The following is a 12,556-nucleotide window of genomic DNA, read 5'->3' as shown; positions in this document are numbered from 1 at the left end:
TAACCATAATGTGTCCAAGGCACCCGAGCAGGCTGTAGCCAGCTAGGCGTAGGATGACGTGTGATCTGTAAATTACTTGCGTTGGAAGATGTTTCTTAAGAAAGGTCGACATATTCTGGTTTGTTGCGTGATCTTGACGAGTGGAATGATTGGTGTTTCAGATAGGGTTCCTTGACACGGATGAAAAAAAGAATGAAAAGAAAACAAGGGTAGAGTGGGGGAGGCTCTGAATTTCCAGCAGGCAGATGTCCTCGTCGATGTCAAAGATCGATGGGCAAGGTAGAAAGACTTTAGCGGTAACCATTGTTGTAGCGCGGCCCAGGTCCCATGCGTCCGCCCATCCCAGGGCCAGCACCAGGACCAGGACGAGTTGCGACCGCGTGGTTGGTACAAAGCATACCAACTCGGGAGCCGAACTTGGACCCTCGCAGTGAAACCATGTGCTTTCGGATGTGGGCAGCAACAATTTCGCGATGCTGGGGAGAGGCATTGTTAAGAATCCACTGAATGAGATAGTTGCCGTATTGGTCACTTGCAATGTCAATCAGTGGGATGCGAGTACGGTCACGACGACCTTCACAGACTCGGTCTAGGTAACGACCAAGGAATTCTGCACCTCCAATTTTGAGACACTTCTCGACGACCTTTGAAGCGAACTGGTCGGTACTGTACTCAGCGGCGTAACGAATAACATGGTCAATAGCTCGACTGCGATCCGGGGGAGCACCGTGTTCACAAATATGCTGGATACACCAGTTGCCAAATTGCCCATGGGCGACGATGTCAATGTTTGCAAGGACTTCTTCGATACAAGGGCGCTGTTGGTACGAGTTAGCTTATGATTTTGACGATCAATGGGACAACTTACCTTATCCTCCTCGAGGCAGTTTTCAAAAATGTTCTGCACGACAAGACTACCCGTCTCTCCCAGGGCAACCTCGTGCCACATGCCCCTCAGAGCGTCATTGACAAATTTCATGATTTGTGGGGGTGACTCTGTCCAACGCAGCTCAAAAAGCTTCTGCCAGACGTGGCAGGCATAACGGTGAATGACCGTCTCCGGGATTCGACGAAGAAGCTCGTGGACCATGATAGCCTTGAAGTTTTTCAGGAACAGAGTCAAATGCCTTTTGAACGACATGACATCCGAAGGGATCCATAGAGAGATTCAGCGTGTTGCCCCGAATGGCTTCCGCGATGTTGATGACTTGGTCAGGTGTCCCATGCTCAAAGCATCGCTGCACCAAAAAGTTGCCAAAGCGGTTGATCATCAATGGATAGGCCTGGGCGACGATCGCGTCGACAATTTCGAACTTCTGGTCAGCGGTTCCAACCTTGAGCTTCTGCTGCAGAAAGATGGAAGCTTGTTGGTCGTTGTTGCAGACGATTTTGTCGACAATGTACTTCCAGTTGCAGTTCACATTGCGATCCAAAAGACGGCGATAATTCAGCGGCTCTGTCGGAGCGAGGTAGGTCTGGTCATCGGGGGCCAACACCTGTCTCAGGTTTAGCGTCCTGTGTGAGTACAACGCAGGCAAACCAACCTCATTCTTCCACCCAGAACCAGTGGTGAACTCGGAAGCGTGAGGCGAGAGAGGTGTTCCAGCGGGGTTGGGATATGGTGGGTACACACCCATAGGACCCAATCCTTGGGGAGCATTCGACGGTGCTCCAGGTGCAGGACTTCCCATGTAGTCGGACTGATTCATGGGACTATTAAATCCTCCTCCGCAGCCAGGTCCGAATGGTTGAGGTGAGTTGAAACGGCCCTCGAAGCGGTTTCCTCGACGCCCGTAGTTCGATCGCATCATCTCCGTATCTGGGGTCAGGCGTTCACTTCGATATCCTTCCATCACGGGAAAGGGCGTTCCGGTAGGTTCAGAACACGGTTGGCTGAAGAGACGCCCTCCGAGCCATTTTCCTGGGGTTGGTTCAATGACTGGTGTCTGGACTGTGTTGGCAAAAATTGGCTGATTGCCCCAGATCTCTCGGGTACGATTGAATGTGGAAGCGGACATAGCGTCACTGGTGTCAGAATGACTGTCATCGGGAGGGCCCCAGGCATTCTCGCGAGGGGGGTAAACTGGACCGCGGGTTCCGAAAGGGGGCACATCGGCTGTAGTCTTCACAACGCGTGTCTCGGCTAGTTCTTGATCAAGCTTCGAGATTTCGTTCTGTGCCTGAGCGAGCTGTAACCTCAAACGCATTACCTCTTCGCTCTCGCTACGAGCTTCATCCAAGGTGGCACTTGCAGGGCGCGTGGTAGGAGCTGTGCTCGGGAAAGCATCAGTAGCAGGAGTGACAGGAAGAGAGTTGCTCGAAGATGCATGATCAAATGCTCTCGCATACTGGTTGGTTTCGTCCCTGAGCTTGTTGGCATCGTTTTGCTGATTCAGGGCAGATTGCTGCTCGGAGAGCTTCGCAAGGAATTTATCCACAGGGTACACCTGATCGGTGGTCGAGCTATCATGGCTGAGTTTCATCTTCTAACACGGTCAGCAACTTGCAAACTGGACAGCTTGGACAGACGCTTGGTTTCACCTTTGGAAGGCCTTGATTCGCCAACTTCGAAGTGGATAGAGCGGCGATGTTCTTCTTTGCAGGGATGCTCTTGCCAGCTTCCTTCTGCGTCCGGAGTTAGTAGGTGGTTCTTAAACGTTGGCAAGAAGAGATTCCATCAAGGATGAACTTTATCAAAGAATGTTGATGTGGGAAAAGTCTACTTACCGAGCCCGGGGCAAGTGGCAAGGGATTTGAGTTTTCGGCCTGCACACTGGCAGCGAAGATGGGGACAGTCCGTTCAGGAGATACCCCAGTAGACCCAGCTGAGGACATGATGTCGCAACAATTGATCCGAGCCTCGACGAAGTGGTTTTGGTGATGTAACAATCAAATAAGAATCGTAGATGACAGAGTGAGCTCTAGGGAACACACGATGAGATAGTGAACGATTGTAGATGTGTCAAGTTTGTGGTCCAAGAAGGAGTTGATTGTGAAAGGAAGAGAGTGTAGAGGGGAGAGAGTGAAGAAAAGGAAGAAAAGGGAGAGAGGATGGTGGTGAAGGAAGGGGAGGTTATTCACTGACGCAAACTTTTCCGCAGGGCCAAGCAGGAGGGAAGTGCGGATGAAAGAAGCATAGAAGCGGCAGGTGCCAGCAGCCGACAGTAACAGCCCAACCACCAGTGTTCCTTCCACCTTTATTGCAAGCGTCAGTCCCAGCGGGCACCCGACTGGCAGTGGAAGCAAATAGGGGCATATTATGGAAGACCATGCGGTTTTACAGCGACATGGCACCCTGAATTCTCGAATTTGTTCGAGCATACAAGAAAGTCAGTGTTCCGAATCGTGTATGATTCAGTCTCACAAGACACATCGATATATGCAGGACAGGCTCCGCAACACATGGCGCACATGCCAACCTAAGCTCCTAACCTTGGACTTATATCGAAGGCGCTCGGTATTCTAGCTGGAAGTTTTTGCTTCAGTTAGGAGTCAATGTCCATAGGAGCTGATGTAAGAGCGAAAGGAATAAACCAGATGTTAGTCCTTGACTCCACGCGACACAATGTTAGAGAAAAGGCTTGTGATCAGGCAGCTGTGATATCAAAGAGTTCACTGGAAACCTTTGAAACAATTTTGATTGAGCGGAGTTGGTGTGTGTTTGCAAATGCATTTGTTACCTTAGCACAGATCATGTTTCTTTGGCCGAGGCGTCAATGTTAGGTTGTTCAGGAGTCATGCGAAAAGCCTCCGAGTTGTTGGAGTATATCTATAGTCGAACAGCCCACTAGATTGAACATCGAGAGGGACAGCACAAAGAGTAGAAATTTCGAAATATGATTTATGCAATGAGTACTGATACAAATGATTATACATACGGCGATAGAAGGCCACTTGGAGGTCTATTGGCTCTTACAGCCACCTTTATGCCTCGATCAAGCTTTATGAGTCGTACAATTGGCGTATGGATTGGCACATCGTTCAACACTCATGATCCATGGTAAGATGTCTCTTTGCCGCCAGGGCCAACATTGGAAATATCGTTGTCATTATTGTTTGATTTATCGCTTCTTGCCAGTGGGAGCTGTCGGGTGTTAGTAGCTTTTCCCGGCATGGTACAATCGACATACCTGGAGGTCCCTTCTTCTTCTTGGGTGCACTCTTTCCACGGAGCTTGAGCCTAGAGATCACGCCGTCAGCACTTATGCATATCCTCGAGGTTCCCGATATCTAGCTTACTCCTCAATGTACTCGAAGCGATCCTCCTCGCCCTCATCCCAGGTAGCCAGTGTCGGTCCGAACTCGCGCTTTAGATCCTTGATCGTCGCTGTCTTTCGAGGATAGTACGCCGCCATGGCCGGTCCTCTTAATCGCTGTCGCAGGACCTTATTGCCCATGCGTACGCCTTCAGGGTTGTATGAGGTCGCGAAGACCTGGCATTGCGCCTGCAGAATGTCATTAGATGGACCCAAGTCATAGCATGAGCAGCCTCACCTTTACCAAGTCCAATATACGCGCTCGTGGGACACTCATTGTGGCGTCTTTGGCATCAATTGTTGCTCTTGTTAACTTTTTTGAAGCTTGACTTGACGTCTGATGTGAAGTTGAGCAAAGCATTTGATTGGCCAGGGCGAGCATATAGTGGATCACTCAGAGGACCAACCAAAACTCCGATGCCTCCACTCCATTGAAGATATTGGGCGCCCGCGACTAGATTTACAAGTTGGAAATCGATCAAAAATTACATAAGACGAGTACTTGGGGAATTATCTACAGAATCCGCTGTTGCGATTATAATTCTATTTTAAATACTCATAAAATGTTTCATAAAACTTGAGTTATTCTTCTACTTCCTAGCTTAAGGTAGGTACCTTGAGTAGTTTTAATAGCCTAGATAGAAACAATATAAGAAAGAAAACATATAAATTTAGAAATTAAAATCAAGCTTCCATACGTTCCCTTAGCTCAAATTCCCAAATCATCTACAGTACCTTACTCATGCAGGCCACAGAGGCTAAATGTTGTCATGGTACGAGTGTCAGAAGACTTAACGATCTTGAATTAGGGTGCGGAAAGTCCATCGACTACCTATATGCCTTACGAAGCTAGTACTTAAAAAAGCTCCAAATGAAACTCATCTCAAATACGGTATCTTAAAGTTGTCCAAGAATTTTTGTCACTCATGGTTCAAGTATCAAGTTTTCTGCCAGCTGAGAACTTTCATAGCTGAATTGTGGGTCTTGTCCCTAAGATTGGATGAAACATCGAAAAACATGAGACTTATCTTTTTTATTCGCGTCCCGTTATAACAAGAATCAACAATGTCTAAAAGGCCGAATCAAGATGCTCACAGCGAAGAGGATGAGCCACGCAAGCGCGTGCAACTTAATTCAGAAAAAGCTCCTCTGTCTGGGACTATTGCCACTGTCGCTCCTGGGGTGTCGCGCTGGACCGTGGCAGACATCCCTCCAAGCCTACCACCTCTGCCACGGATAAGCCCAGAACTAGAGGAGCAAGTTTTCAGACATCCCGGGCTGGGAGAACCTAACTATGAAAGATTGGAGTGGTATGGTGATGCGGCCCTCGAAATGATATCCACGGAGCTGGTCTTTGAAACTTTCGAATACCTCCCCACCGGACGAAGTAGTCAACTTCGTGAACAACTGGTCCGTAACCTCACACTCTCAGATTATTATCGACAATACGGCATGCAGCATAAAACAAAGATTCCCGCCGATATGGGCTCAATGGTGGATATGATACGTCGAAGCGGGAGAGACAAGGAGACGATCAAGATTCAAGGCGACGTTTTCGAGGCATACGTTGGAGCAGTCGTCAAATCAGATCCCCAGCACGGGGCCGCGAACGCCGTCGCTTGGCTCAAAGCGCTCTGGGCTCGGACAATCAAGGACCAAATCAGGCAAGCAGAGCAGCATCGTAAAAACGACCTGAAAGGTCAGCGATTTCTGGCTCGATCCTCTGCGACTACACCACCCACGGAACAGACAGTCACTACACAAGCCATACCAACCGCGAAGCCCAAGGCGCCATCGACCAACAAAGATCGCCTTTCTCGAGCAATCGTCGTCAGGGGCATCAAACTTCGTTACGAAGATATGCCTTGCAACAAGAAGGATAAGAACCTCAAACTCCCCTTGTTTACTGTTGGCATCTATCTGGATGGGTGGGGAGAGGCCGGGAAGCTGCTGGGTTTCGGGACGGCTCTCGGAAAGAAAGAAGCTGGTGAGAGAGCAGCGAAGTCTGTCTTGGAGAATAAGAAGCAATTGAAGGTATATGAAGCTAAGAAAGAGGCTTGGATGAAGGAAGCACACGAAAAGGAGCCAGCTGCTCAGGCATAATGCTGGATGAGAGAATTCTGGAAACATGAAACCCGGGTCACGATGAGATTATGAATACATCGCATAGTTCCTCAAAAATCATAAAGTATATACCATTTTATAACAAGCTTATTAAAAAATCCAATAATGAATAACTCTATAAATATATATATATATATATGTATATATGTATATAATAATAAAACAAGAAGGTATTTAAGCCTGAAAATGTCTATCCTCTGATCAGTTGGCGCTCAACTCTAACTAGTAGTTATTTTATGCCGTTGTGATCATGAAATCAGGCCGAGCTCCTGGTCAAGACACTTTCCCATGTGAAATGACTCTAGGCCCAGATACAGGTGGGTATTGAGGGGAAGCTACTAAGTTACCCCTGGGGAACCCTTTTCTACCTTAGTGGAACCGGCCCTGAAAGCACATCCCCCATGCCCGTGTTGGCGTGCCGTGAAGTGCGCCGAGGTCAAACATTTGCCGATAAACGGGCCTCCGCATGCTCCAGGAGCAGATCTATCTTCATCATCATCCAATTGCTTCTGATCGCATTAACTCATCTTAGTTCGAATGACCCTCTTATTTTCTATCCTAATGGAGTCATAATACACGGCGACTAGACCTTTTTGATTGCCTTCTACGTGTAAACTAATTATTTATCTCTTTATTTCTTTCAATACGCCCGTCACTTCACAATCAATTGCGAGCTTGTTATTCTCCTTTCTATTCGGGACCTTCTCTCTGTGGGGTTCCGTTATCTCGGCCAACAAGCCGCGGTCCGGACGGCTCCAGGTCCGATAAAGGACCCCAGTTCGAAGGTTGAGCTTGAGCTCGACGCAATCGCCACCACCTCTGTCGGCGGCAATTTGCGAGTCGCGAGCCATCTTTTTTCATAAAACATAACCGGCAATATGGCGGACTCAGTAGGTATGCTGCATTTTTCAATTTGCGCCTAATATACTGTACCACGGTGGCTGACGTGATGATACAGATCGCGTGTTTGTCCACGCTCTCAATACCGTCAAAAAGATACCCAAGACTGGCGCATCGAGACCACCTCCGACCGATCGACTCCGACTATATGGACTTTATAAGCAGGCTATGGAGGGTGATGTCGACGGTGTAATGGAACGTCCAACAGCCGCCTCCGGAATGGCTTCCGACGACCTACAGCGCGAAAAGGACAAATGGGACGCATGGAATCTGCAAAAAGGACTAAGCCGAACAGAATCCAAGAGAAGGTATATCGAGGCGCTGATAGATACGATGCATCGATATGCGACCACGCCGTAAGCGCTCTCCTGAAGCCCAGCCTAGGTCACGGTACGATCGGGTTACACTAACACAGTCTCCCAGGGATGCCGAAGAACTTGTGTCGGAACTCGAATTTGTCTGGAATCAGATCAAGAACAACAGCCCAAGCTCATCATTATCGTCGCCGCGAGCGAATCGATCGGCCGGTGCATCCCAACCATACGAAGACGCTGCGCAAGCAAGCGATGCCGAAGGCCCTATGAAAGAGATCAGACCGATGAGCGAGTACGACGAAGCGGAACTCCGGTCCCAGAAGCAATTAGAACTCGAGGACGATGATATCGATGGATCGCAAAATCACGATCGAGTTAGTGGCCGGTGGCAGCGAAAGGTCGAGCGTGCCCTGACAACCATGTCTGCCGAGGTAGCTGCGTTACGAGAACAAATTACAACAGGTCGAGAGTGGCGGGCAAAGAAGGAGCGCAGCTTACCAGCTTTGGTGAAGTGGTTTGCCTGGGTGGTTGTGAAGCATTTGTTCGCCGACTTTGTCATTCTGACTGTCGTGTTATTATGGCTAAGAAAGCGCAAGGACCGTCGCCTAGAAGATCTGGTGAGGGCAGCTGTCAAACTTGTTAGGGAATATGTTCGAAATGTGTTGCCTTCTCGAGGGTGATGGTTTGGCAGTGTACGATCCGTCGACAGCACTCCTCGAGGTCACCCAGCATGGTAACGATGATCAGGCTTATATCACCAAGGCACAACACTGCCTCTCACCATATTGGATGGTTGCCATGGCTCTGTCGAGCTGTCATGCTAATTTGGCATACGTTGTGCCACAGGGCAAATAACTCAAGCTGGGGAATGACTAAAGGCCCCCATTAGACTTTCTGTCGGGCAACTAAACGATTATTGCTCTCGGTGTACCATCATAAATATTAGGCGCTTTATGGAGTTTGGGGTTTATCATTGTATTTGTAACAAGAGAAGCGTGGTTATTTTGTATTTTGGAGTATGTATCAGGTAGATATTGGCACACATGGCACTTGTTGTAGAAATTCCCAAGCCATTTATCGAGATGAGTTCTGACTTTGTTTCATGACGACTGAATATTGTTTATTAAGCCTAGCCCCCCCCCCCAAAAAAAAAAAGGTCAGATCAACTGACAGTTTTTGTACCTTATTTTCACCTTCACTTCCGTTAAGGCTGCCTACCTACCGTTATATGCAGGTACAACCACAGTCGCCCAACCATTCACATTACAACAACCCTCCAATATTCGCCCTCCACCAACCCACTCACCTCCGGCACCATCAGCCTCAGTGCAACACCAACTGCACAAACAGCCACAAAGTTTGCCATGTCTCATACTACAGTCCACCAAAACACTTAAATAAAAGCCATGGCGCAACCTCCTCGACCTGCCACGACCGTTGACCCTCTGATGGGGGTTCTAGACCCTGAAGGTCATCCCATCATCCCAAGGCTGATGTCATGCGCACCGGCCATTTTCTGCCTTATCGGCGAGAATGTCAAACTCAAGGACTCTCTCAGCTCTTCCTCGTTCACGAAGCTTGATCGCCTGCAGAAAGAGCTCGATACTCTAAATACTCACGCAGTCAGAGATCGAGAGACTTTCCTCGCCCTCATTGTTCGCGAACGTGAACGCATTTTCCAGGAAGGGCGCCGCTTTCAAGCCCTTGAAGAGCTGCACGGCGGTCAGGTCAAAGCAGATGTGCCACTCGGCCTTATATCCCAAGAACTCGGCCTCATGGTCGCAAACATGGAAGCTCCAGCAAAGTCAGGTATCCCAAACACGGAGAATATCCCTAGACCAACTCTTGACTCTTCCAATGCTCGATCATTGCGCGAGCGCCAAGCTTACGAGCAGATGCGTAATGTATTAAATTTCTCGCAGATAGCCGCGAATCGTGAGGCTGAGATCAACCATCGCCGCGAGCTTCTCGAGGCGGATATCAAAAAGGAGCAGCTAAGTCAAGACCAGGAGCGTCGAGTCAACTAGAATTCGGCTCGTTCAACTGGACAACAGCATGCCATACCTCATAGCATCAAGTATGTCAACGGGGCGTCAGAAGTCAACCACGATAAGGAGATGTTCATGTTCCTCACGAACCCGAATCGCAAGCGAAAGTTGCCATGATGAATCATTTGACGAGGTGCACGTCGTAGTGAAGGAATTAGGTATTCAACTCATCTACCTTCAGCCTCCGTCCGACGTCCTATATGTACAGATACTACGAACTTCCCAGACGCATAAAAACAAAGCAAATATTTCTATTCTTTTGCAGCCACCACCTCATACGCCGTACTCGACCTGGCCCATGGGCTTATCCTCCTCCATGCCAGGAGCCATAAAGTTTGTCCTAGGGTCACCCGTAGCCTTAGCCGCTGAGCAGCGAGCCATTGTGGGAGAGCTAGGCATAATGTTAATAGGGAAATTCAATGAATTACGAATCAATTCCACATACCTTCGTGAGATGACATCGGTGAAGTAAAAGTTGTCGATAACCTTCTTGAGAGGTGTTCCAGTGACCTGGGCACCCTTATTCTGGTCGACGAGCTGGACCTTGCTCAGAGCAGGGAGAGCAACGGGCTCAACAACGTCATAAGCAGCCAGAGCAGGGCTGATTTCAACCATACGGTCTCGGACCATGGCGACATCGTCATAAGGGAGAGGAGCGCCAAGGAACTCACTGGCAGCTCGGAGAATCTTCCAGTCAGTTCGAGAGGCACCGGGGAGGGAGGTAGCAGCTCGTGTCATCTGGACACGGCCCTCAGTGTTGATGTAGGTACCAGCCTTCTCGGTATAGGCAGCACCAGGAAGAACAATGTCAGCAATCTGAGCACCCTTGTCACCGTGGTGACCCTGGTAGACAACAAAAGCGTCCTTAGGGATATCCGCCTCGTTCACCTCATCAGCACCAAGGAGCCAGACGAACTTGGGCTTGGTCTGGGCAACCTCAGCAGAGGGAGTAGTGAAGCCAACCTCAAAAGCACCAGCACGAGAAGCCTCACGCTGGAGGACGTTGTAACCCTGCCACTCCTCAGTTCGGAAGTTAGAAGCGTGCTTATCAACGAAAGCACCAATGGTCTCGTAGTATGCCTTGGCATCCGCGTGGTCAGTAACACCGGAGCCAACAATAATCATAGGTCGCTTGGCGTTCTTGAGAGTCTCTCCAAAGGGACCAGAGAGAGCGGACTTGAGAGCAGCGTGGTCGGTACCAAAGTGCTCGAACTCGAATGTAGAGTCCCATGTCTCACCAACAACACCGATCTCAAGGTCGGATCGGAGCCACTGCTTTCGGATACGGGCATTGAGAACAGCAGCCTCATGTCGAGGGTTGCTGCCAACAATCAGGATTGCATCAGCCTCCTCAATACCCCAGATCTGAGAATTGAAAAGGAAGTTGGATCGGACATCAACACCGTGGGCGATGGGCTGGCTGCCCGTAGGGGTATCGAGAGCCAGGTTCTCGGAGCCAAGCTTGTTAGCCATGTCCTTGGCGACAACCAGAGACTCAACCTCAGTAAGAGCGCCAGCAATGACCTTGAATTCGTTACCCTGAGGGTTCTTAATCTGATAAGCACGACCAATCTCAGTGAGAGCCTCCTCCCAATCAGCAGGCTCGAAGCGGCCCTCACGGCGGACCAGGGGCATTGTCAGTCGCTGAGTCTTGAGGCCGTCACAGGCAAATCGGGTCTTGTCATTAATCCACTCCTCATTCACGTCGTCATTAAGTCGGGGCAGAATTCGCATGACCTCGAGACCGCGGGAGTCGACACGGATGTTGGAACCAAGACCATCGAGAACGTCGATAGACTCGGTGTGCTTCAACTCCCAAGGACGAGCTCGGAAAGCGTAGGGCTTCGACGTGAGAGCACCAACGGGGCAGAGGTCGATAACGTTACCAGACATCTCGGAGTCCAGGTTCTTCTCGAGGTAGGTGCCAATCTGAATATCGTTGCCACGGCCAGTGGAACCCATCTCCGGAGCTCCGGCAATATCGTTGGAGAAACGAATACATCGGGTGCAGTGGATACATCGGTTCATCGAAGTCTTGATCAGAGGGCCAATGTTCTTGTCCTCGACGGCTCGCTTGCCCCCAATCTCGTGGAATCGGCCTCGGTCGGCTCCGTAACGCATAGACTGGTCTTGAAGATCACACTCACCACCCTGATCACAAACAGGACAGTCGAGGGGATGGTTGGCCAGCAAAAACTCCATGACACCCTCGCGGGCCTTATGGGTCAGAGGAGAGTTGGTCTTGACGACCATTCCGGGCTGTACAGGCCAAGCACAAGAGGCAACGGGCTTCGGTGCCCTCTCAACCTCCACCAGACACATTCGGCAGTTACCGGCAATCATAAGCTTCCTGAAGCATTGTCAGCGATGAATCGATCGTGGGAGGATTCGAGGTATCGTACTCGTGGTAGCAGTATCTAGAGATAGTTAGCTAGGCTATTCAAACTTGGCACGAACCATCTTGACATACCGAGGGACTGTTGAGCCCGCCTTCTCGCAGGCTTGAATAAGAGCAGAACCAGCTACAATTCCGTCAATAGGCGCCCATGAATACAGCCAAACAACCCATCATACCTTCAATCGAAACCTTCTTTCCATCTAGTATCAAGGTTAGCCTCTATTTCGTTGTCAATGGCTCTATGCACAAAGATGCTCACCAATTGTCAGCTCCACCTCGGCCGGGCGCTGGCTTGTCGTCGCGAAGGTTCGCGAGACATTGACCGCCCGCCGGCTCGTCCGCCAAGCCGAACGTGCTAGAGTATTTCGGAGCATCGTGTCGCCTTGACGGAGGGAAGATGAAAAGGGTTGCAGGGTCGCTGGCGGCGAATATATGCTCAGTCGTTGACGTCTTGAAAGGGAACCTGCTGTTCGGGTGATGGATTTAGTGGCGCTAGTCCGCGATTAATTTACGTTA

At 49.7% G+C, this 12,556-nt stretch overlaps 6 protein-coding genes across 6 annotated transcripts; 3 read left to right on the top strand and 3 right to left on the bottom strand.

Annotated features, from left to right (window-relative positions):
• Positions 1-290: 290 nt before the first annotated feature.
• Positions 291-2,835, bottom strand: FOBCDRAFT_237093 (armadillo-type protein; the record flags this gene model as incomplete). Its single annotated transcript, XM_059610120.1, has 5 exons — positions 291-818; positions 869-1,078; positions 1,116-2,486; positions 2,542-2,625; positions 2,728-2,835. The coding sequence occupies 5 exons, from the start codon at positions 2,833-2,835 to the stop codon at positions 291-293; spliced, it is 2,301 nt and encodes a 766-aa protein (XP_059464194.1).
• Positions 2,836-3,821: 986 nt separating this feature from the next.
• FOBCDRAFT_215484 (mitochondrial 37S ribosomal protein RSM27) lies at positions 3,822-4,597 on the bottom strand. Its single transcript, XM_031174057.3, has 4 exons — positions 4,495-4,597; positions 4,240-4,445; positions 4,131-4,180; positions 3,822-4,084 (listed from the first exon to the last, which is right to left on the bottom strand). Exons 1-4 carry the CDS (start codon positions 4,531-4,533, stop codon positions 4,062-4,064), a joined length of 318 nt encoding a protein of 105 aa, XP_031050842.1. The 5' UTR covers positions 4,534-4,597; the 3' UTR covers positions 3,822-4,061.
• Positions 4,598-5,274: 677 nt separating this feature from the next.
• FOBCDRAFT_215482 (ribonuclease III domain-containing protein) lies at positions 5,275-6,490 on the top strand. The gene has a single exon (XM_031174056.3). The coding sequence runs from the start codon at positions 5,322-5,324 to the stop codon at positions 6,357-6,359; it is 1,038 nt and encodes a 345-aa protein (XP_031050841.1). The 5' UTR covers positions 5,275-5,321; the 3' UTR covers positions 6,360-6,490.
• A 366-nt stretch (positions 6,491-6,856) lies between these two features.
• FOBCDRAFT_215480 (acyl CoA binding protein-domain-containing protein) lies at positions 6,857-8,708 on the top strand. Its single transcript, XM_031174054.3, has 3 exons — positions 6,857-7,274; positions 7,339-7,636; positions 7,704-8,708. Exons 1-3 carry the CDS (start codon positions 7,259-7,261, stop codon positions 8,272-8,274), a joined length of 885 nt encoding a protein of 294 aa, XP_031050839.2. The 5' UTR covers positions 6,857-7,258; the 3' UTR covers positions 8,275-8,708.
• A 102-nt stretch (positions 8,709-8,810) lies between these two features.
• Positions 8,811-9,637, top strand: FOBCDRAFT_16812 (uncharacterized protein). Its single transcript, XM_031174053.3, has one exon. It carries the CDS (start codon positions 9,001-9,003, stop codon positions 9,619-9,621), a length of 621 nt encoding a protein of 206 aa, XP_031050838.2. The 5' UTR covers positions 8,811-9,000; the 3' UTR covers positions 9,622-9,637.
• A 278-nt stretch (positions 9,638-9,915) lies between these two features.
• FOBCDRAFT_127733 (uncharacterized protein) lies at positions 9,916-12,414 on the bottom strand (the record flags this gene model as incomplete). Its single annotated transcript, XM_059607827.1, has 6 exons — positions 9,916-10,033; positions 10,088-11,992; positions 12,045-12,059; positions 12,113-12,164; positions 12,217-12,240; positions 12,300-12,414. The coding sequence occupies 6 exons, from the start codon at positions 12,412-12,414 to the stop codon at positions 9,916-9,918; spliced, it is 2,229 nt and encodes a 742-aa protein (XP_059464193.1).
• Positions 12,415-12,556: the final 142 nt, after the last annotated feature.

Source organism: Fusarium oxysporum, chromosome II, assembly GCF_013085055.1.
Source record: "Fusarium oxysporum Fo47 chromosome II, complete sequence".
NCBI classification, from domain to species: domain Eukaryota; kingdom Fungi; phylum Ascomycota; class Sordariomycetes; order Hypocreales; family Nectriaceae; genus Fusarium; species Fusarium oxysporum.
This window is presented reverse-complemented; position numbering and strand designations above follow the sequence as displayed.